Source organism: Pteronotus mesoamericanus, unplaced genomic scaffold, assembly GCF_021234165.1.
Source record: "Pteronotus mesoamericanus isolate MK-2021 breed Mesoamerican mustached bat unplaced genomic scaffold, CSHL_Meso_final contig_177, whole genome shotgun sequence".
Taxonomy (NCBI): domain Eukaryota; kingdom Metazoa; phylum Chordata; class Mammalia; order Chiroptera; family Mormoopidae; genus Pteronotus; species Pteronotus mesoamericanus.
In genome coordinates, this window is record NW_026555073.1 from 3,183,025 (window position 1) to 3,208,267 (window position 25,243).

General features: G+C 40.7%; 1 protein-coding gene across 1 annotated transcript in view; it reads left to right on the forward strand.

Annotated features, from left to right (window-relative positions):
• Positions 1-25,243, forward strand: part of CHM (CHM Rab escort protein) — a 141,528-nt gene that overhangs the window by 64,960 nt on the left and 51,325 nt on the right. The window contains exons 6-8 of the mRNA XM_054566644.1: positions 170-286; positions 797-917; positions 3,346-3,571. Of these exons, the coding sequence (XP_054422619.1) occupies positions 170-286; positions 797-917; positions 3,346-3,571 (464 nt within the window). The remainder of the gene's footprint in view (positions 1-169; positions 287-796; positions 918-3,345; positions 3,572-25,243) is intronic.

Here is a 25,243-nt window from a genome sequence, read left to right on the forward strand (position 1 = left end):
TGTTGTCGATTATAATATTAATGGGCGTGATGCTGTTTTACAAATAATTTAATTTTACAAATTTTACAAATAACTCAAAATATAGCAACTGTACGTCTATATTTAGTATTTATCAATTTTCCACTATTTGACCTTTTATTTCATGCTCTGAACTGTTTTCTTTGTGCAGCTCCTGTATTCTCGGGGATTGCTAATTGATCTCCTAATCAAATCTAATGTCAGTCGCTATGCAGAGTTCAAAAATATTACCAGGATTCTTGCATTTCGAGAAGGAAGAGTGGAACAGGTATTGTGCTGATCAACCACTGTAACTGGATATGAGCTTAAGTTCTTTAGGGTTTGTTTTGGAAGGATAAGCAAAATAAGATTGTTATTTTCCCAGTGAAGTAGCAAATCCCAGATCTGCATGATGAGTTACAAATGTAAATAGTAAGAGATCGTTCAATGAAAATGTGTTAATTTTCTCATGAGTTCTTCTGCAGCTTGATATTGGCGTTGAGAAAGTGTTAATTTTGGGCAGCATTGCTACATTTGAGCTGTCATTTGCCAGTTAAGGGTGACATGCCATTGGCCTTTTAATGGCATACAGAGCAACTTGGCAAATTAAGTAAGAGAGCTCACAAGTTAATTAGTTCTTAAGTCAACAGAGATGCCATTAGAACTGATGGAAGGGAACGTGAAACAGCCTGAGTAGAATGGAAATAATAATCTTGCTATATCTGAAGGGGAAAATGCATTTTGGGATACTTGTTTATTACTAGGAAGCAGTTTCTTAAGTTAAAATCATGTGTTTCAGGTTCCTTGTTCAAGAGCAGATGTCTTCAATAGCAAACAACTAACAATGGTAGAAAAGCGAATGCTAATGAAGTTTCTTACGTTTTGTATGGAGTTTGAGGAACATCCTGATGAATATAAAGGTATTGTTTTTCATTTTACTGTTTTCCAATTAATGGAGCTTGCTTATTTTAATATGCTCTTTCTCATGTAGGGAGCTCCTTATTACTTTTGTAAAATGCATTTTAAAATATTTTTAGAGAAAGGGGAAGGGAGGGAGAAAGAGGGAGAGAAACATCCATGTAGAGTTGCCTCTCACGCACCCACTACTGGGGACCTGGCCCACAACCCAGGCCTGTGCCCCGACTGGGAACTGAACTGGCGACCCTTGGGTTCACAGGCCGGCGCTCAGTCCACTGAGCCGCACCAGCCAGGGCTTAAAATACATTCTTACTGTGCATTATTCACTATATTAACCTTTAGCAATATGAAACTATTGAAACTTAAATTAATTAAAATTAAATAAAATTTAAAATTCACTTCCTCATTCACACTAGCCACATTTCGAGCACTCAATTGCTACATGTGGCTAATAGCTATTGTGGCTACAGTGCAGCTATAGAACGTTTTCATCATTGAAGAAACGCTCTGCTGTGTGTTAATATTTATTGTCCATTAAATATTTCTGTCAACTGATTCTTCATAGATGATGCGGTACCCCCCCGCCCCCATTTACGGGGAATATGTTCCAAGACCCCCAGTGGATGCCTGAAATTCCAAATAGTTCTGAAACGTATATGCACTATGCATATCTACACTTTATGGCTTCTCTTTGGCACGTATGAATTTCTAGCATGACGACTCTTGTGGTTTGGAGCCATTTTTAAGCATAGTAAGAGTTACTTGAACACAAGCACTGTGATACTGAGACATTTGATCTGCTAACTGCAGTGGCTACGAAGTGACCACCACATAGCGTATGCGGCGTGGATATGCTGGACCAAAGGGTGTTTCCTATGCAGGGAGGGATGTGGAGGGGCAGGTCAGGGCTGCACAAGATGTCATCGTGCTACTCGGAACTGGGTACAATTTAAAATTGATGAATTGCTTATTTCTGGAATTTTCCATGTAATGTTTTTGGACTTTGGCTGGCCGTAGGTAACTCAAACCACGGAAAATGGATTCGTGGATTATGGAGTAACTACTATAGTCTTGTGCATGGTTCATTAATTCCTTTGTGCTTGGATTATTGAATTATTCATTTTGATTGATTGAAAAAAAAGAGGCTAGATTGATTGTCTGATGGAAACTGCTGGATTAGGAGAAGACATGGTTTCTCTCTTGGCTTTGACCCATCTTACTGTGTGTTCTGAGGCTGGCAACTTCTCAGTTTGTTGAAAATTGAATTGACCACTTTAGTAACAGAGCTTCACACTTGAAGGGCACTGGACTGGAAAGTTATCCAAAATAAGAAGATACTATTAACGATTCATTTATAAAGTTACAATGAGAAGAACAGCAGCATTTTTTTAAGTACATGTGCAGATGACGTTTTGTTGAGTTGTGCATGTGAAACCTGTGTGGTTTTGGAGACCAGTGTTGCCGCAATAAATTGAATAGAAGAAGTCTAGCTCTTGCTCTTAAACATATTATCTCAGTAGATTTTTATAATCTTTGTTTATATAATGTCTATAAAGTTTTTTGTCTTTTGTCATAGAATTGTATTTCCTACCACTGACAGTCCAGTTGCGCTGTTTCCTTTTCTTGGCTTCAAGAGATAGATTTTGGCGGACCCCTTATCTTTTGTGTTGTGTTTATAAGGCAGTAAGACTGATTTCACTGGCCACCAAGAAATTAGTTTTATTACTTTTTAGTCAGTTCATTGTTCCTAGTTTGAAGAAGGAATGCACATTTCAAAAAATCACGTATTGCTCTATCACTCTCATCAAAAATATGCCATTTGTCATATTTAATATTTCAAAATACAATTACCGGCATTATTCTGCAATTGTAATGATAAAGTAAGACTATTGCCAACCATGGAGAACTATCGTGATGGTTAATGAGCTATTTAATGCTAGTCTATGTTTTTAAAAAAGTTTTACACATTTATTTATTTTTAGAGAGAGGAGAAGGGAGGGAGAAAGAGGTAGAGAAACATTCCTGTGCGGTTGCCTCTTGTGCGCCCCCTACTGGGGAACGTGGTCCGCAACCCAGGCCTGTGCCCTGACTGGGACTCCAACCCGCGACCATTTGATTCGCAGGCCGGCGCGTAGTCCTCTGAGCCACACGAGCCGGGTACTTTTCTACTTTTTAAATCTGTAAAATACTAAAGAAAGGTTCATAATTTAAAGCTTAAAAATTGTGCCATCAATCCAATTAGGACAGTGAGATTTCCGGGCCCCCCCCCCCGCAAACTGTTGCTCTCTGTCCAAAATATAATATTACTGCCACTCATGTCCTTCGCCAAGGATTTTAAACAGACTCGATCTCATTTTTGTGTAGTGATTTTTCAATTGAGGTTTGGTTCAGATTTTAACGGAGAAATCTTCACCTTTGTTTCTCTCATAGCCTATGAGGAGATGACATTTTCTGAATATTTAAAAACTCAAAACTTAACTCCCAATCTGCAATATTTTGTTCTGCATTCGATCGCGATGACGTCAGGGACGGCCAGCAGCACCGTCGAGGGCCTCAGAGCTACCAGAAACTTCCTGCACTGTCTCGGGCGCTACGGCAACACCCCCTTCCTGTTTCCTTTGTACGGCCATGGGGAGCTCCCCCAGTGTTTCTGCAGGTACGACTGCCCTCGCTTCTCTCAGTACTCGGGTAGGAGATGCAAATCAGACGGAAGGGAGATTGACTCAAGATTTGGTATTTGCATGCACTTCATTGCTCTCCTTTCTTATCCTCGTTCTCCCTGCCTACCTACTACCTCACTGATAGACACAGTCTGGCCTGCATTTGAGCCGTAAAAATAGAATCGTACTGTAAATTCTCTTTTTCTCCTCAATATTACATTTCAGAGTATCATCCTTATTGTGTAAAATTAGAGTTAATTTATTTTCATTGCTCTACATTGCGAATTGTCACTGTGCGTACACCACAGTTTCGTTTGGTTTTTTTTTTTTTTCGTTTTTCTGTTGATGGACACTACGTATTTCCAGTTTTTGCTTTTATTAATACCCTATTATGTGCTTAGAATATACATATTCAAGTCTTTCTCTAGTATACGTATCTAGGACTGGAATTGCTGAGCCATGGGGTATGTCCATGTTCATACAAGGCAGTAGCCAAGTCTGTCTCCAGGGAGCTGTATCAGTTTCCGGTGGAAGTCCCGCAGCTCTGCGCCTTGGCCAACATTTGGCATTTTCAGACTCTAATTTTTATCACTCTACCTCACATAGAACAACCGTCACATTGTATTTTTTTAATTTTCAGTTTCCACTTACAATTTACATTCCACACCATTCTGAGTTAGTTTCAGGTGTACAACATAGTGACCGGACAGTCATACACTTTACAAAATGACAAATTGGTCATTACATCACATTGTATTTTTGCTTTGCATTCCTGGATTACTTATGAATGTGTTCTCATGTGCACATTGGCTGTTTGCTTTTCTGGGAAATGCTTTTGAGAGCCTTTGGTCCATTTGGTTTATGGGTTGTTGTCTTTTTCTTATTGATCTGTAGTTTTTATGTATTCTGAACACTAATCTTTTCTCAGTTACATGTGTCATGTATGTGTTGTCTTACAGTATTTATGGTGGGTAGATATCATTCAGATTATTGTAGTCAAATATTGCAGTGTTTTCTTTTATGCGTATCACTTTTGAGGTAATTAAGAATCTGGATTATGGAGAGAGGTTGCTTAGATTTAAATCTGGGCTCCTCCATTCATTAGCCCTGGACCCTTGGGGAAGTTTCACAGTCGCTGTAATGTTTTCAAAGAGTCAACATTTGGGTTTTTTGATCCTGTCTATTATATTGGGTTGGCCAAAAAGTCTGTATGTTTTTTTCTGTAAAATAAAAGAGACATTTGTCATTTTCACCAGTAGCTTTATTGATTTGGATATTTTGAGTATATTGGCTATCTCCCACGTATTTATAACGTTGATCGTTCTCAATTAATGTCTCCATTTGATCCCTATCAACTTCACCTGGTCTCCCAACCGTGGGGCATCTTCCAGCGGGAAATCTCCGGCACGAAACTTCACAAACCACTTTTGACACATTCAGTCAGTCACAGCACCTTCTCCATACGCTGCACAAATCCTTTTTTTGCCCTTCAGTTGTGTTTTTACCTTTCCTCAAATAATAAAGCATAATGTGCTGAAAATATTGCATATTTTCTTCCATCGTCAGTATTAAAATGACTACGCAAGAAGTCACCAATTTTGATAAGTTTTTTTTTTAACTCACACTCAACTAACAAAATTGTTTTGAATGACGTGAAAGACAACTAAGGACGACTAGAGCCGTTGTGTGGAAAGAACCAAACGAACTTTTTGGCCAACCCAATAGTTTTGTGTCCTAGTTCATTAATTTCTCCTTTTTATTATCTCCTCTATTTTGCTGTCTTTGGGTTTTTTCCAGCTCATCCTTCCCATCTCCTGACCTTGTCAGCTCCGAGGCTGAAACCAAATGAGTTAGTTACCTTTTTCCCCCCTAACATAAGCATTTACAATGATAAAGCTCTCATTACTATTTTGAATTTTACGCATTTAAGTGTTATTCTTGTTATCTTTTAGTCCTAAGTATCTAAATTTCCAGGATTTTTTCATTGACCTATGAGATGTTTTAAGGTGTTTTAAAAGTTAATTTGTTGGATTCTTCTGCTCTTATCATCTAATTTAATTGTATTGCATGCAGAAAATATGTTTTTATGATAACTAGCTCTTTGAACTTTATTTTATGACTTAGTATGTCCTAAATTTTTGTGATTTTTCCGTATGTGCTCAAGAGGAATGTGTTTATCTGCTTGTTGGGACAGGGCTCTCTAAGGACTGGACTTGGAGTAGAATAATAAGTCAAGCTTCGCGTTGTAATTTGCAACCTTTACTTTTATTGAGGGTTTTTCCTTTGATCTGTCGATAGCAGAGTAATGTGTTTTGAAATCTCCCATTCTGATGTTTGATTTGTCAGTTTATCCCTAGAATTTTATCAGTTTTTACCTGATATTTACTGAGGCAGTTTATTAAAGTCATATAAATTTATAATTGTTTATAATCTTCCTGATGAATTTAATACTTGACATTATCTGATGGCTTTCTACATCACTTATAATGCATTTCTTTCTTAAAGTCTGCTTCGACATTCAGATAACTACTTCATCTTCTTAGTATTTGCCTGTTATATCTTCTTCATCCCTTTATTTTTCAAATTTTCTGAGTCTGCATTTAGGGCCCTAAGTAGCACGTTACATCTTTTTAATCCCATTGGACAATCTTGGTCTGTTACCGAGCAGGATGAGACCTATTAACGGAAGTCTGTTCCTTCTTTCTGAAGTATATTAAAAAGTTCATCTACTTCTGTTGGTAGTGAATGCTTCCCAGTTTTTGCATATATGAAAATAACTTTGTCCTTTTTGTTTTGAGTGAAGATTTGCTAGGTAAACACTTTCAAGTCAGCAGATCTTTTTTAAATTAAATTGGAATGTCAGTGGTCAGTAGAGATACGAGGGCGGGAGGTTTCCCGTTCTGTAGTACATGACCTGTATGTTGCATTGTGCGCTCACTGCTTTCTGTCAGTACTTGAGAAATTTGTTCCACTGATACTTGGGTTCCATTTTTGCTGTTGAAAAACTTGATGCCGGCCTACTTGTCATTTCTTTATAAGTGATACCTCTTCTCTCTCAGGCTGTTGATAAGATTGGTTGTCTTTGGTGTTCTGCATTTTCATTAGAGTGAATTTAGGTGTTGGCTTCTTTGTGGGTACCTAGCTTGGTATAGGTTGATCCATCCGAAATGAATGATATTAAACCACTTGACCTACGGTTCCATATGCTTCAGACAACTACATTGTTTCCTCTATCTGTGAATTGTCATTTATCATTTTGGAAAATGACCTGGCCATGTCTTTGCAATTACTGTTGAATTTCCTCCATTGTCTGTCTCTCTTCTCACCTTTTAGGAAGCCTAACCAGATACGTTTTAGAATTTAGCATTCTCTTTCGTAATTTCTTTGTTATTTCGTAATCTTTGTTTTATGTTTCATATTTTCTATCTCCTTGTCATTCTGGCTGCATTCTGGGTATTGAGATCTGTTTTTCAGCTTTTTAATTCTCTTTACCTGTGACTAACCTGTAGTTTAACACTTTTTTTACTTCAGTATTTTCATCTTTCATTCCCCTTCCAAATCTCCCGTATTATTGTTTGATATTCTCTTCTGCTTGTTCATTTTATGTATCTATATACATATATAGATAGGTAGATATAGATAGATAGATATTTGACATTCTGCCGTGTGTTGTTTCTGTTGAGTTACGTTAATGGTTGATTTCCTCGTGCCATGCTTACCTTTGATCCAGAGTTTATATTTTATTGACTTTAATCTGTGGAAATCTGGGAGCCCTTGGGTTCGAGGCTTATTTGTGTTTGCTTCAGCCAGGAGGCATTAAGATTTGAGATCACTTCCACTCCCTTCAGGGGGTTTTTACTTAATGAAGGAGCCCCAGCTCAGAGACAGCTCCCGCACTGGTACGGGCAACAAGACTTGATTTTTTTAATTGCAGTATTTGATGCTCAAAACTTTGAATTCAGCCCTGCCTGGTGTGGCTCAGTGGATTGAGCGTTGGCCTGCAAACTGAGAGGTCGCAAATTCGATTGAATCCCCCAGTCACGGCACAGGCCTGGGTTGGGGGCCAGGTCCCCAGTAGGGGGCGTGCGAGAGGCAACCTCACATGGGTGTTTCTCTTTCTCCCTCCCTTCCCCTCTCTCTGAACATAAATAAAATCATTAAAAAAAACCTTTGCATTCAGCTCAGGGTGTGTTTATACTGTGCGTGTATGTGTGCGTGCGTGTTTGGGATTGGGAGGTTTTCTGTGCACATTCCTCCTATTTCCTTAAAGCTAAGCAGTGCAACAAAAACTCCGTTTAATATAAGAAATAGGGTTTGTTTTTTTGGTTGTTGTTGTAACAGAAGATGCTTTCAGTCCAGGATGCAGCTAGAAGTAGGCATCCTCAAATCTACATTTCTTAACGATGCGATTTTATGAATGGAGGAGAGAATTTTATAAATTTGAAAGTGACTTAATTCTGAATATGACAGGTCTGTGTGTTTCCAGACAAGCTCTTTCTCCTCTAATTAGTTGCCCAAGAGAGGGATCACAGGTCCTCCTATCAGTTGAAACTAACGGGGGACTTCGAGGGTTTCCTTAATCATTCTTTTCCTCTTCCTCTGGCATTGCCTGATTCACAAGAAGCCACATTCTGTCTTCTCGTGTTGCCACGTGCTTACTCACTCCTACAGAACTTCCGGGCTAGGGATATAGGGAAAGAAAGAACAGATCACTGGGGAATGAGCGGAAGGTCCGTGGCTTCCTACCAGCCCTTTATGGAAATGAAATAGTTAACATCACTCGCCTCCCTCACCCCCCCCCGCCCCCCCCCCCCCCGCCGCTAAATCCCTATATATCCTTTCCTAATTTATACCTTTTTCTAAATATGTATTTGGGGTCTGCTTATTTGTTGTTTTTATAGGCAAAGACATGTAAAAGTTTTTTTCTCCTGTACTGATACAAAATTTCAGAATGAGACCCTTAACGTGTTAAATCATAGACAAGACAAAACAAAAGAAAACAAAAACATTTCCCTCCCCCCAAACACAATGATAACCTCCTAAGGCTGAGATTTTATCAGACTTCCATATCTTTTCTTACCTCAGAGTTTTGTGTGTGGTTCAGACTTAGTGTCTGCTATAAAAATTATGCCTCACCTTTTCCAATTTAAAGTGATACTTTCAGAGAATGTTGTAGTTACATGTGTGTGCACATAGAGAGTAAAACAACAGAGAACTTTTTCTTTTGCGTTTGCAGTAGTATATTACATTTTGGGGGGGGTTCTGTGGTAATTAAAGTAACCCTTGCGTTCTTCCTATATATTGCATGTATGAGCCTGTGTGAATTATAATAAAAATGCATTTACTGGGCCTAGGCATATTCACTTCTAATTTTATATTTGATTCCTTGCATAATGCCTTATAATTTCATCTAAATATTGTTCTGTGGATGTCCTAAAGTCGTAACAGTACCGCCATCTATACATCACAGCCTACACTTTTTATCACCGGCTTATCAGAATTAGGTGTCACCTGTCCCGTGATTTCTAACCACCATTCTATATTCTGTTTTAATATAAGCCCCTTACGCGGTTCTCACAGCCAGTTACAGTGTGTTCTCATCAAGGCTACTGTTATAAATGGCATGCGTGCATATTTATGTGAAGGATTCAAAGACATTTGTAAGTCATATCCTTGCATCCTAAATGAATTCTGCATAAACAGTATAACATTTTAACTACTAGAGATAACTTTCATGAATAAATGCCCTTTGAGGGTTTTATCAATTTAAGTAGGTAGATTTTTTTTTAAGCTAAGAAAATGATGCTTATTTATTGTACTACCTACTATCCATTAATGTGTCATGATACATAAATTGGGCCATATTGGAAGAAAAGTCATTGAAACCTATATATTTTTTCTAATCTAGCAAGCCATAGAATTTCCCCTACTATATATTAGTTGGTTACTATTTTTTTCTGGCACACAGAACAGGATATGTATGTAGTATATAGGTTTTTAAACCCCCGTAATATATCTTCCAAACAGAAGTTCTTTTTAAGCCCTAACTCACTAATTTATTTGTTATCTGTGTGGTCGGTAACATAGTAAGTAGCCTTTAGAATTACTTTCTAATTCGGAGTAGGTTTCCTATAGCAGGTCATGTTTTCATAACCTGTGAAGTGCAGCAGTACCAGTGGGAGCAAACAGACTTGACATTCTTTTATAAGCACACCTAGGCTGCCCAGAGATTGTTGCTTGCGTTTTGTAAAGAGAGGCTATTTAACTGATTGTCTACTAAGTAGTTCGGTCTTTGATTCTTCAGTGACCTAGACTTTCTTCCCTTTTCTTCCCTTTAATGTAATAGGATTGTTAAAACAAAAAGGATGAGTATGTTTAACTTTTAACATGCAGCATAATATGAATTGTATGCGTGTGTGCAAAATCACCACCAAACGCTTTTCACAAGGTGTTGATACTCAAACGGCAGTTTCCTAAGTATTGAGTGTTGAAAATTGAATCGCTGCAAGATCTACCTCAGGAAATTGTAGAACGCAAGTTGATCTCTAACTTACAGCTTTTAAAGGGAGAGAAGGAGAGAACACCAAGGAAATACCTCAAGCACGCAGCATGACTGATAAGGGCTATTGCCACTGGACCCTGCGGGACACCTACTACAGTAGGCCACACACACCACCAAGACACAGAGTCACAGCAGCTCTACCTAATGCATAGAAACCAACACAGGGAGGCTGCCAAAGTGAGGAGACAAAGAAACATGGCCCAAATGAAAGAAGAGGTCAAAACTCCAGAAAAAGAGCTCAATGAAATGGAGATAAGTAATCTATCAGATGCAGAGTTCAAGACACTGGTTATAAGGATGCTCAAGGAACTTAGCGAGGACTTCAGCAGCATGATAAAGACCCAGTCAGAAATGAAGGACACACTAATTGAAATAAAGAACAATTTACAGGGAGACAACAGTAGAATGGAGGAAGCCGAGAACCCAAGAATCAAATCAATGATTTGGAACATGAGGAAGCAAAAACAACCATGCAGAACAAGAAGAAGAAAGAATCCAAAACAATGAGGGTAGTATAAGCAGCCTCTGGGACAGCTTGAAGAGGTCCAACATTGGCCTCATAAGGGTGCCAGAAGGAAAGAGAAAGAACGAGACATTGGAAATCCGTCTGAAAAAAATAGTGAAAGAAAACTTCCCTAATTTGGTGAAGGAAATAGACATGCAAGTCCGGGAAGCAGAGAGTCCCAAACAAGATGGATGAAGAGAGGCCCATTCCAAGACACAGCATAATGAAAATGCTAAAGGTTAAAGAGAAAGAATCTTAAAAGCAAGAGAAAAGACGTTAGTTACTGGAAGGTTGCCAGGTGGGAGAAGTTGTGGGATAATAGGTGAAGAGCGAGGGTATTAAGAACTACAGATGGTAGTTTCGGAATCGCCTCAGGGATGTGAAGTACAGTGTAGGAAACGGAGCAGCAAAAGAACTTATACACAGGACCCATGGGCATGAACAAGGGTGGGGGGACTGCCTGAGAGAGTTGGGGGTGCTGAGCGGAGGGAGGCAAAGGCGGAAACTGTAGTAGCATAATCAATAAAATATAATTTTAAATAATTTAAGTGGCAGAATAGTTCTTTGATATATGGATGTATGTACCTTAATTTATTTAACCATTTTTCTGTTGTTGCTGTCGTCATGCTAAAATTTAAAAAAGTTTTTGTTCTCTAAGAAATATAATTTCACATGCAGAAAATTTGGAAAACAGGACCAGAACTGTTACTATTTATTATTACTATAATGAACTTAAATCCCATCCCCTGTTAACATAGTGACACTGAACATTTTGGCCTATTTTTTCTGCATTTTTTCACCCATACATTTAAAAAGCTATATAATTACAATTCTCTTATTTTTTAAATTTGGCTATATTTAATTGTAGATCAAGCAACCTTGTAGCCATCGTCTTAAAAAAAAAAACATCTCAGCCTAAAATAGACGGCAGTACCATCCTGGCTAAAGTAAGAGTTCTTCAAATTCAGGGATTCGTAATGTCGCATCCAGTGCCTGGAATCAGACACCTGGGTTTCAGGAATTTGGGGGCAAATACCCTGAAATCGCATGGCAGATTCAGTGGGTGTGGTGTGAATAGCAATATTTTTCTAGGAAGGGGATTCATAGCAGCGTGAATACGATTCCCAAAAGCTCATCTCCCAAAAGTTAGAGGACTGCCGCTTTGAATAGAGTTTTTATAAACCACAGGATCCTGGAGGGTAAAAGAAGCACAGCGACATATCTCATTTTCTGAACCTTTTGTGTATGATTTTACAGATACTTTTCCCTCTAGTTACTAGTTGATATTGGCATAGAGATGATACATAAAGTGCAGAGGGCAGGCATGATGATGTTTGCATGATCATTTGTTTGTTTTTCCCTTGAGGAGAGAATGTTGCTTGGGAAAAACAGCGGGCTGGTGAGATAATTCATCATTTCGAAACCTGTTCTCTGGTGATGGATGGATAGATGGGTAAAGTAACTCAATAATCTTCATTTTTTTTCCAGGTTATTCACAGATCAGTGAGCGTTGTCGTTAATAAAGTAGGGGAATGGTTTTGTGTCCTTCCCTGCATTATTCTGCAGGTTTTGACAGGAAAAGACTTTTCATTTGAGAATACCCTCTCATTAAAAATTACATTATATTTAAGTATGTGGTGCTGGAGCATTTATTGTGAGTCTCATGCATATATTAGAACTATGTTGGCTACACAAATTTTGCGGTTCAAGTTTCTATTTTAGTAATGCCCTGTTCGGTGCTAACTAGTCAGATAGATACTACATTAGACTCAGGTACAAAAATGTTCCTAATCATTTTCTCCCAGGTTACATATGTATAATACTCCAGATCTTAAAATAATTCTGATTACTTGTATAAGAGTGAAAGGTGACTGGCTTTGTATAGGGCAACAGTGATATTTAAATTAAGTTCAGTGATATTTGAATCAAGTTCAATAATTGGAGCTGAGATTTTTATTTGATTAAATTAAAAGGTAGCGCTATGCTATTGCATAGATTAACTTTTTAAGGAACATTAAAAACAATTCTTGACCTGACCCTTTGGAATAGATATAAGTGTTCTGGCTCTGGCTGGTGTTGCTCAGTGGATTGAGCGCCGGCCAGCAAACCAAAGGGTCGTTGGTTCGATTCCCAGTCAGGGCACCGGCCTGGGTTGCAGGCCAGGTCCCCAGAAGGGGGCACGCGAGAGGCAAACACACGTGGATGTTTCTCTCCCTGTCTTCCTCCCTTCCCTCTGTCTAAAAATAAAATAAATAAAAATCCTTAAAAAAAAATACGAGGTCTGTCTGGAAAAAGTGCAGCCATTGTTAATATAATGAGAATGGTTTACACAACATCGATGTAACCTGGCAGCCAAGGAGAGTGGACTGGAGTGCACATGTGTGAACAGTGATGACCTCACTGTATTAGTGGGAGCGGTAGATGCCGTTGAGTGAGCATGTGTGCTGTGTGGCCGTCGTACTCAGAATGAGCGAGTAGAGCAACGAATCCGCATCCAGTTTTGCATTAAGCTTGAACATTTCTCTGTGGAAACCATTCGAATGACTCAGAAGGCCGCAGCTACGGGCACCTGGTGATGGGCAGCTTCATCACAATGATGTGCTTGCTCACGCAGCCTGTCTTATGCAGAGTTTTTTTTTTTTAGCAAAACAGCAAATCTCCCAGGTGACTCAGCTCCCGCTTTTCCCAAAACTGAAATCACCTTTGAAAGGGAAGAGGTTTCAGCATGTCAGTGAGATTCTGGAAAATATGATGGGGCAGCTGATGGCGACTGGGAGATCTGTGTGAGGTCTCAAGGTGCCTACTTAGCAGGGGACAGAGGTGTCATTGTCCTTCGTACAGTGTTTCCTGTATCTTGTATGTTCTTCAATAAATGTTTACTTTGCTCCCATCACGGCTGGGTACTTTCTGGACAGACCTTGTATATTGTGCAGGTGTCTTAGATATAATACATGAAGTGTGTTTATTTTCGAGCTAATTCAAACAACAAAAAACCCAAAGGCCAGAGCCAGATTACAAAGATCTAAGGCTTAATTTGCTGGCAAGTGTAGGCCTCTGTTAGATAGCTGGGTTTCCTTGTGTTCCCTACTGTTCCCTAGTTTAAGTTTGTTTTCTTCCACATTGTTCCAATAAATGTGATTGCGTACAGTACTAACAGAACTGCTTCAGTTGCTCATTTCCATTTCCTCATCAATTTACCTTCAACTTTGGGAGGGAATGCTCAAACACTGAGCCCTTTTAATAAAATCCCTTGTCCTGTTTCATGACATGAAAGTTACAAAGTTTTCTGTGTGACAGAAATATTGGTCTCGGAGTTGGGTTCTGATTCTCGCTGTGTCATGTTACGATTTTCAATTTTCAGAGCCTCAGTTATGGAAGGTGTAATTAAGCCTCCCCGTGCCACCTTACCTGAGACTCAAATGTGATCATACTAGGGAGAGTGCATTGACACCTGTGGAACACCTGAGTATTAGAACGTGAACGTTCCATGAGTTTATAGTCTTGATATTTACAAGGAATGTTTGTGTAATTACCTTAACATTCTAATGTTAGAGACTGGTTTACACACACAAGATCTGGTATTTGGCATCTAATTATGTAACTGAATTACCTAATAATTTATGTCTGTTGATAGATATATTGGCTGTATAAAATTTAATCATCGCTGTGTCTCCTACAGTTCCTAGCACGTAGCCGTCTACCAAATGGGTACTCCACAATTTTTTCCTTACTATTGAATTTGGTATGTTTTATTTATACATAGTTAAAGCCGCTTAGAACTTTGGCTGGCACATAGTAGGTGCTTACTAAATTAACTACTTAAAATTTGAATTAGAAATTACTGTAGAAAGACATTAAGTACTGCAGAACAAACTGTATTTTTCTTTCGTGTATTGCATCATCTGGAAATGAGAACTCTGGGGGCGCTGAAGTAATTCATGTAGTTTCTACCTTCCCCCCTCTCTTCCCAGATTAGGCAATAGGTTCTCACTTGCCTGATATGATGAAATAGAATAAAAGTATTACCTCCCATGTTTTCAAACTCACCAGTTAACTGTCAGCCTGAAGTAGTCCTGTGACAGCAGCTCACCGCGAGTAGGTTCTTGCCCTTTTCCCCCTGTGAGTTTAGACCGCACTTTTCCCTGGACAGTGGTAGCGTGTCCTGTGATGTGCTTCTTTCACAAGCAAATGCAGATGAAAACAAGCTTTATGTTTCTTCATACTCCGAAATTAGAAATAAAAACCACTGTCCATCTGTCCATTTTGGAACGGACATCTTTCTTGGCCAAAGATTAAGCCCTTACATCTGTCTGGCAACTATGTATTCTTTTTTTTAAAAGAAGCCCTTATTTTTAAAACAATTTTTAAAAAGATTTTAGTTTTAGAGAGAGGGGAAGGGAGGGAGAAAGACGGAGAGAAACATCCCTGTGTGGTTGCCTCTCGCGCACCCCCTACTGGGGACCTAGCCCATAACCAGGGCCTGTGCCCTGACTGGGAATCGAACTGGCAGCCCTTTGGTTTGCAGGCTGGCACTCTCTCCACTGAGCCACACCGGCCAGGGTGCAAACATGTACTCTCAATCACAAGAGGAATCTATTAAGAGTCTTCATTGTGTTTGCTGTCACCAACACAGTTGCTACTTTGTACGTTTTTTTTGTCACCGTATGTATTTTGTCTGAATACACACATACTCATTACACACACTGTCTCTCTCACGCTCTCTTAAGGCATGTTAGATATGGGTAACGGTTTACTGACAGTTTAACCACAGACCTAAAATGAATACTTTTTATATGAAAACTCAGAGGAGCATTGACTCTGAACTCAGTCTTTCAGTTTTGTCATGTGTTCCCTTAGAATAGAAATTAGAACCCATTCAGTACTACGTAGAATGCTTTATCCCGACTTCTGTGTGTCTTACGCATACGTTGTTTATTTTTATTGTTTATGCATCACACTTGTTCCCGCTTTTTTCCCCTTTCGCTGCCTCCATCCAGCCCCCCTCCCCGGTTGGGAGGGGATGCTGAAGAGCGTTGGACAGAGGGACAGTAGACAAACGATCGAAGAGAGTGATGTGTACTGTGAAGAAAGGACAGGGTGATATGTTATGTCGTGTTCAGGGAGGGCCACTCAGGTGGTTGGCATTTGCATGTAGTGACACCCAGATCTGATGATGAGGCCTAAGCTTCCGCAGATTTGAGGAAAGGGCTGCCTGAGGAGCTGGGACTGCGTCAGGGGGCTCGGACGGGGTCCTCAGAGGGACCGGACGGTGAGTCGGACCGGGTCCCAGCGAGCAGGTTGATCGGGAGCGGAGTTTGTGCGGCCATCGGCGAGCGCGCAGATAATTGCTCCCGGCTTCTTTGCGGCATCACTGTCTCCCAGTAATTTCTTATATTCAAACTTTCGAGCTTTTGAAGTACGATTTCCTGTTTGAGGATTGTTTTACTTCTGTGGGAAAATATACATCATGTTTAATTTGCTTTGATGATAGGACCTCAGTTGAAGGTCTAGAGAACTTCAAAAAAATAATAAAACGAAGCATTAAATCCAGGACACAGAATGTTCTGTGTGTAAAAATAGATTAAATGAGAATAATATATTAATGTGAGCCCTGGCCATTTTTCCTCTGATCTCCCTCCAAAGCTGTCAGGGCTTGGTGCCCAGTATTTATCTTAAGAGGCAGAGAAGGTCTCTTGCCACCTTTCGGAAAAATGCTGGTTAAGGCAACGAACTGCTGTTCATTTTTCAGATACAGAATCCCACATACATAATTTTAGAAACAAAAACATCGCCTTACATTTTTACATTTATGAATTTGGAGAATGTTTTCCAAGATTCTTTTCTTTCTCTTCCCAAATTCTAAGGCATTAAACACCACTCAGTTTTTATTCTTGTAATTCGAAAATTTGTACAAACGCATACGTAGAAAATAGTTCTTCTGTTTTGAAACTGTGAGGAGACACCTTCCGTTTTGTTGGCTTTGTCTTGGGAACATCACATCCACACAGTCTATTTCTCTTGTAACATCAGGCGCGGTAACCCTGAAGTCTATTTTCTTTCTTGTTACATTAGTTTTTAATTAAAGAAAACAACCCTTTGGAGGCAGTAACTTTCTGTGAAATGTAATGAAGATTTATTTTGGAAGTGACCTTCACTTTATTAGCTGAAGCAGTAATCAGCAGAATTAATATAATAATCAAATTATATACAAACACATAAATCATCATGAATAGCGCTGTCAAAAGTTCAGCTATTAATGGGTCCTATTGTTTTGCAGCTGTATTAAAAAAATTACAACTGCTGATTTCTACCTTGATAGGCACCGAAATTGCTCTTTTAAAGGCTATGTAGGGTAAGGGCTACTAGCCAAAAATGGTCACAACTGTTCATTTATCTGTAATACAATTTGATGTCACCAGGGCAAAGTTGAAATCGAGTACAGGGTTGGTATATTTTAAAATCTGATTCATCGTTGGGAGCGCTATTCAGTTAGAGTTCCATTGGTTTAAATGTCTGTGGTTTGGGATTAATGGCACCGAAGGGTTTGGTCATACTCCAAACATACACAATGATCTGAATAATATATTGGATGGATACTACGTTGTTTTTGTGAATTTTACTTGAGCTTGTTATAAGCAAGTAATTGAAGTGACAGTTTAATATTTGAAACTTACAGGAAAAATATATCTTAGTAGATCAGTCTTCGTATTTCTCAGGAACTGTTGACATGGAATCCGTATTCACCCTAACTTGAATCACAGCGGGACGAATGGGAAATTCCTTGCCTCCGAGCCTGTTATTTTACATTTGCATGTTGGAAGTGGTAGATCTCTACCACCCATGCCTCACCTTTACCGATGCTGAAAAACAAGCTCTAACCACTTTCCTACAGTTGAGCATTGTGTTCTGTCAGAGCCTATGAAAAGAAGGTGAATTCAGTTCTGCAAAAGAATCTGAGACTTCTTGCAGTTAGAAAACAGGTTGTCTTTTTTAGATTAATGTGCACCATAATGATTTCATCTTGTATTTTTGAGAGTGACATTTTCTCTTTTTTCCTCTAATTTTTATAAACACATGTTCACAAGTGAGGAAAATTGTCATTACTCTGTCATTAGGCAGATCCAGATATTCATTTCACGTGATCATTGCTTACTTTTCAACTTTGTGTCTTCATTTTGTTAATTTTTTAGCTCCCTCAAATGTAAGCGTAGAGAATATCTCTGTATTAAATAGTATGTAACTGAAGTATAAAATGTGCTGCCAGTCTAAGTAAGAAGAATTCAAAATAATATTTAAACTTTGATTTATCACTGGGTCTCATCTCATAGATTGTTTTTTTTTTTAAATCTAAAAGCAGAAGCTGAGATAAATCTAAATTCACAGGCTTTCCCAAGATAACTCTGTTACTTTTTACAGTTGGTTTGAAATAGAGGCATCCTACTTCTTTTTGGAAAAATAAATTGTGGCCACCTCAAAGCATCAAATACTTTTCCTTCTTTTTTTTTTTTTTTTAAAGATTTTATTTATTTATTTTTAGAGAGAGGGGAAGGGAGGGAGACAGAGAGGGAAACAACCATGTATGGTTGCCTCTCACACGCCCCCTACTGGGAGCCTGGCCCACAACCCAGGCGTGAGCCCTGACTGGGAATTGAACCAGCGACCCATTGGTTCGCAGGCCAGCACTCAATCCACTGAGCCACGCCCGCCAGGGCTTTTTCCATATTTTCTATAGCTGATAAAATGAATGGACACTCTCAGAAGTCTACCAATTCTATTCACATTTGCATTTTGCTCTCTCTGATTGTTTTTTTCATTTAAGGGATCCATATTTTACATTTTAATGCACAACATCCTGAATAAGAGTTGTTTAACATAAAACATATATAAACAAGGTAAATAAAAATGTCAAAAGGAAACAGTGACCAACTGAGACATAGAGACCACAACGACCACTACGTACTGGGGCAGAGAGGTCATACAGTGTTAAGTGGTAGAAACCATGGCGAAGTATTGAGCACAAGACACGTCTAAAGGAAGCAACTGCTATACAACCACTGGTCTCACCTTGCAGGCTCAGTGTTGCCAGATTTTCTTCTTTTTCAAAGAAGCCAAAAATCCAGATTGTTAATGCCATGGTAGCTTTTCTTTAAAAAACAAACGCAAATGCGCGCGCGCGCACACACACACACACACACACACACTCTGCAAGGTCATGTAAAACTTATCTACAGCGACTTGGTCCCATGGCCTTCTGTTGGCAGCTCCTTGCAATGGGTCAAGGACAGTTTTTATTTGTACATTTAAGAGGAATGTTATCAGCACATCAGGATTTTTAAAAGCATGATTGTGGTCATTGGGTAATGCTTCTTCGGTGGCATCACATACTTCGCAGCTGTGGCAGGAAGTGAGTTTGTGCCACGGCCGTACCAGCTCAGAAGACTAGATTTGGGTTTTGAGATACTGCATAAATGGAGCCCCCCTTGAGGAAACCGCAGGCATTCCAGTGGTATTTTCCTTCTCACAGATCGACAGCCTAGACATTCTGAGACTGCCCTTTGCCCCTGTCCCGATTACCGTGTTCTCCTCTGTCTTTTGGAGTTACGCTTCCTTCCGTCCACTCGTCTGCCACCGCGGTCCACGACTTCCCACTTACTGGGTCCCTGCTAGTAACCGCTGTCGCTGCCGTCCCGCACCCGGTATCATCGGTCTTCACTGAGCTGATTTGTCGCTTCCAGTGGCATTCTGCTGTCTGTCACATCAGATCAGATGCCTCTACCTACCCTCGCACCCCGTTCTATACTCATTTTATCCTTCAACGGCTTCCTGTGTCTCCCCGAGTTGAGTATCTATTCAAGTATCTGTGCACATGCTTACCTTTCTGTGTTTTCTCTCATCTTTCCACCTTTTAGAACCTGCCCCCACCCCCAACCTTCTAACCTGTTCCTCTTCAAGGTTTGACTCTGGCCCGGCCGTCCGGTTGCTAGAAGCCATGTGCTTGTAGACAGTTAGTTTAACCTCTCTGGTGTTCTGTAACCCGAAATCCGTGTAGCTGTTTTACAGGTTTCCTCCAGCTCCGACATTCTGTAGCCCCTTTTCCTCCGACATGGTGACCCCTCTCTGCTTTGAATTCCCTTGCAATAACATTTCTAGTCTCTACCACATAATACAGTTTTTAATTTTTCTCTGGTTGTTAGCCTTAATAACGTCATTTGTCTTATGTGCGTAACAGAGAACTAAGGCCGTGACTTCTATTACTTAGCATCTACTGTGAAACTAGTAGCTAGGTGATTGCTTTGAGCAATTTCAAACCATCTCAGTTTAAAATGGGACAGTCACCCTTGAGTTGGGGTTTACTTTGGGAGGAGGGGCGAAAGGGAATCAGTTGGTTCGCGGTATGGAGGAGGTAGAGGGTGCGTCGTTTAAAGAAGGAGTCCAGGAACCACGCAGGCTAACTATTTGGCCCTGACAGTCAATTTTGTAATAAATAGCTGAAGGGTGAAATTATTGAACATATAACCCACAGGAGGAAAGAACATAATTTTTGTGAGGTAATTATACCTCAGCCATCTAACAGGGTTCTTTGAGAAGGATAAATCAGGTGTGAACAAGAGGGAGCCAGTGAACATTTAGATTCTCAAAAAGCCTTTGATAAGATTTTTTACCAAAGACTGCTTTAAAAAATGTCCTTTCTCCATGGGGTTGGGGTTAATGTTTAGTTACGCGTGGAGATCTAGTTTAAACACAGGAAGGAAGGAACGGGTGTTTTAAATGAACTCTTAGTTGCGTGGGGAGGCTTGCAGTAGGCTCTCCTAAAAATCAATGTTCAGTGTTTTTGTTTTGTTATTTTAACATTTTTATAAATGATTGGAGATCCAGCATAGCAACTGTTGCAGCTCTTTCCCAGTTTATGTAGTACAGGCCGAGAGCTTGTAGGTAGGGAGCACTAACCAGAAAGAGTATTAGCCAAAGGAGTGTTCCCAAGGCAGTGCAAGAAGGCAAGAAAGTGGCGTGTGACTTTCTCCCGGAAGATGGCTCTCAACATATTTTTCAGCCCATGAAAGGGATCTAAGAGTCTGAAGGATCTCTGGAAACATTAGCTTTGGGTGTTCTTGTGTCTGCATTCAAAAAGAACCACATGATACTGGATGTAATCATAAAGGGCATTAGAAATAGTAGAGCCCTGGCTGCTGTGGCTCAGGGGATTGACTGCCAGCCTGTGAACCAAAGGGTCACCGGTTCGATTCCCAGTCAGGGCACAGGCCTGGGTCGCGAGCCAGGTCCCCAGTGGGGGGCATGTGAGAAGCAACCACACATGGGTGTTTCTCTCCCTCTCTTCCCCTCTTTCTAAAAATAAATAAAAAAAATCTTTTAAAAAAATAATAGAAAGATTATTGTTGCCCTTGTTCGAGACAGATACCTATATTCTGAGTTTTAAAGACTAGACAGCAAAATGGGCCAAGGAGTTAAGTAAGGATTGTTGAAGAGAGAAATGAATGCATCAGGTACAGGACAGCAAAGCAGAGAAAGAGGCTGAGAAAGAGATTGCTCCAAAGAAATCTTCTGGAGAGAGCCTAAGTAGGTTTACTGTTAGCTTGTGTGCAACATCCCAAAAGTTTGAACCAAGGGCTTCCTGTCTCATTTAAAAGATCTATTTTGATTTATTTTTTTTATAGATTTTATTTATTCATTTTTAGAGAGAGGGGAAGGGAGGGAGAGAAACATCCATGTGTGGTTGCCTCTCACACGCCCCCTGGTGGGGACCTGGCCCGCGACCCAAGCGAGTGCCCTGACTGGGAATTGAACCGGTGACCCTTTGGTTTGCAGGCTGGCACTCAGTCCACTGAGCCACACCAGCCTGGGCTACAAGGTCTATTTTTAAGTGTATTTGCTTAAGTTGATATGTGGCAGATAAGAAACATGAGGCTGTTAGCTTCAATGTTGAGACTGAAAAGTTCAGTTTTATTACGAGTTCAGTTTTCATCACACAGAGAACATTTTGATGGTTGCCAGATGGGAGTGGGGTGGGGATGGGTGGAAGAGGGGACGGAATTAGGATGTACAAATTTTCAGTTATAAAAACAGGACAGCATAGGGAATATAGTCAGTAATATTCTAATAACTGTGGTGTCACATGGGTACTAGAGTTGTCTGGGACGATGACTTTGTAAGTTATATAAACATCTAATCACTGTGTTGCACACCTGAAAGTAACAGTATATTGTGTGTCAACTGTAATTGAAAAAATTTAAAAACTTTCAAAAACAGAGCTTAGTTTAAATGATATGTTTAAAGAGTGGTCAGTAAACACCAAATCTTTTCCATAAAAAGTTCTATCGATGTCATTCCGATAGGCTATATATAAAACTCACGGAGCTGGCGTGGTGGTTTGGCTCTTACAGAAATGAGGGAGCCGTTGTACACACGAACTGTAGACACAGAACCCAGGTTATGACCCAAGCATGTAAATTGGCTCCCAATATTTTTAGAAGGCCTTATTTTTAAAGATTGAATGATTGTTTGTGTTCTGTAATGGATGCTAATTTATTCCGGGGCTCTGGTGCAGTGAGCAATACAGATCTGTTTCTGTCATCCAACACACAGTTTTATTGTGATTTTCCCTACAGAAGGTTAAATTTAAGGACAGCTGGAAAAGCTGGAAAAAAAAATGAATATATCATCTACAGAATGTCACCAAGAGCAGAGGAAGCTAGATAGACGGCCAAGATCTGTGAAAGAGACGCCGTTTCTGGGAGTGAGTTTTCTGAAGGCTGTGTATTGTTTTTGACAGTGCCTAAAGGGCCATCCGTCTGCCCCCAACCTTTTCAAAGCGTATGACAGTTGCATCAGAAGCCCCAACTGGACTCAGATACTTGCACCCTATAGTTTCTTGAATTAGCAATAACGCTCTGGCCTTTGCTCTAGAGCTCAGTCCCCAGAGTATTCGGTAGTAATCTTGATGAATGGCCAGGAGGCGGTGGTTTCTGAGGTTTTTAACAATTAGCCGTCTCTAATAATGTTTTACAGCCCAGGAGGAGGAGGGTTTCCCTAGAATCTCTTCCAAGCCCTGCCCTTCCTCGCAGGAAGGCTCTCTGAGGCTTCAGCAGTTACATTAAGTCGCCATGCCTTTCCCAGGGCAGACGGCTCTCACGAACGTGTGAGTGACATTGAACTTGCCTTCAGGAGGACATGTCCTTGCTACATCCAGTTCATCAGCAGCGCTTGTCAGCTTTATGTCTCGAAGATGCCCCCAGCCTCTGCGCTTGCTCGCCTTCGCCGCTACCCATCGTGTCTCACGCGGTCCACTGCAGACACGACAGGTTCCCTCTTTTCCTCCCTTGTCCGCTCCACAATTCTCCGCAGAGCAGCCAGGCTCGTCTATAAAATACACAAATCTGATCGTGTCGCCGCCCTGCTTAAAACCTTCTAACGGCTTCTCGTTGCACTTAGAATCAGATCGGAAGTCCTCAGTCCGCCCTTGAAAGAGCGGCACGATCAGGCCCCTGTCTCTAGCACCCCGTTCCGCACTGTATTGCTACGTCTTCCCTGTGTGCCAGCCCGCCGGCCGGCTCGCTCTTTCTCAAAATACACTGAGCCACTTTGCACTGCCAAGTTGTCCAATTTGCTCTTCCTCCTGTGGATAGTATTTTACCTCCAGGGGGTTGATTTCTTCTGATCACTCAGGTTTCAGCTCAAATGTCAGTTTCTCAAGTTGATTGCCCTGAAGAGCCTGCAAGACCCTGGGATCACCTTCACATTAGCCTGTTTTATTGTTTTAGAACACCTAGCACTCTCACCCATCGTATTTTTTATTTATTGTCTCATGCACTAGACGAGTTATATGTCAGCAAGGACGGCATTTGTCCTGTTAACTTTTGAGCCCCTCGGGCCCAGAACTCCATCTGGTGCGTAGTAGGACTGGTTTCAGAAACATTTGAGAGAAAGAAGTTAACGTCGGTGCTTGCCCATAGCAGCAGCAGCAGCTCCACTCGGGGAAGGTGGTTGAATTGACCGGCTGCTGGAGTTGAGTAAACGATGGTAGGGGAAACTAGGCCGTGAACCCCTGGAGGAGGGTTCTCGCGGTGACAGCAGTGTGGCCTACAAAGCCCCCGGTGGTGGTACAGTCTGTAATCATTGCCCACTTTGCGGTCGAAGGTGATAGCGAGCAAGAGGTATAATTTACTGAACGTTTATGATGCCCCAGGCACAAAATAAGCACTTCACGCACACGTTCGTTCATAAAATGCACGTGACGGCTCTATGAGATAGGTATTATTACCATGCCCATTTTATAGTCTTGAGGACTGAGACGTAGTCTCACAGGTGGTAAGTAGGGGGCTCAGGAGAGGCAGCGAGAGAGCCTCTGAGACTAGAACTACACCGTCCACATTGATTTCGCCACCTCCTCCAAGAGCTGAACTCAGTGTGATTCTCAGTGCTTTGTGCCTTCACTTCTACACGTGACTTCAGTGGCCTTTCAGTGGCAGTCGCCACTGCTTGCTAAACAGGTTGCCTTGGGCTTTGTCACCATGACCAGCGTGAGGTAGGGCTTCCCTTTGGGCCCTGCTGGATCATTATGAACGAGGCCATGTGGCAATGGAACATGCATTTGAGGGACTTCATTTGACGATCTTGCTGGTTCATCTAAAACTTTATAAGTAATCAGTCTCCTGAATTTATAGCAAATCCTGGCTTGCAGTTGTTATGAATATAAGTGTTTTGTGGGTCTGTGAGAGTCATTGCCTGTTGTTTAGCTCCTGCTCTTAAGAAAGCATTTGGTTCGGGGCCGGTAGGAAGCCTTCGCTGAGTTGGATGACGCTATTTTGAGTTGTAGACGGGATCTGGGCTTGGGGCGTATTGGAGATGATGCTGTGACTTAAATGGTCTCCAACTTTGCATTCCCAGGAGACAGGCCAACTACAGCAAAAATGCTTCATTCACTTCTGAGACCCACCATACAATCACTCCGCCTTCCACCTTTTCCCAGCTAGGAAAAAGATACCCCACACCAAGAAAAGAAAAAAAAAGGAATGTTAGTTTAAGTAAACACGGCTAAGTAATAAAAATATGTAGCTATGAAACATGATGTAGTGCTGTAAATATACAGTATAAGGATGTAACCCACAAAATGCTATGTGTTATACAATATATATGAAAACCCGTGTTTTCACGTGTGTGTGCGCGCATGTGTGAGTGTGTATGCGTATCAATAGCAGTAAGACATGCGGGAGCCTGTGTGATTGTGTATTTTAAGTATTGTAAAAACAAACATGCACATAAGCTCCCCACACACATTTTTTCAGACCAGTAGGCACTGGGTAAACAGAAGAGAAAACTCAATGTGTCGTTTTAAATATAGTGCTCTGATAAAAATATATATGAGAATACAGTTAACAACTAAGTAACACAGTGGCGCTCTGTGTAGATAGATGCAGTCACTGAAGGTGTATTGTCTCTCCCGAAACTTTGACGTGCCTGATGGCCGCTGAGTGAGACTTGTGCTTTCTCAGTACAGCTTAAGCTGGGCTGTCACTGAAGCGCAGGGGTGCCGACCAGCGGTCGCTCAGAGTTCCCTTGTACCCCCTCTTTTTGGTTTGGTTTGCT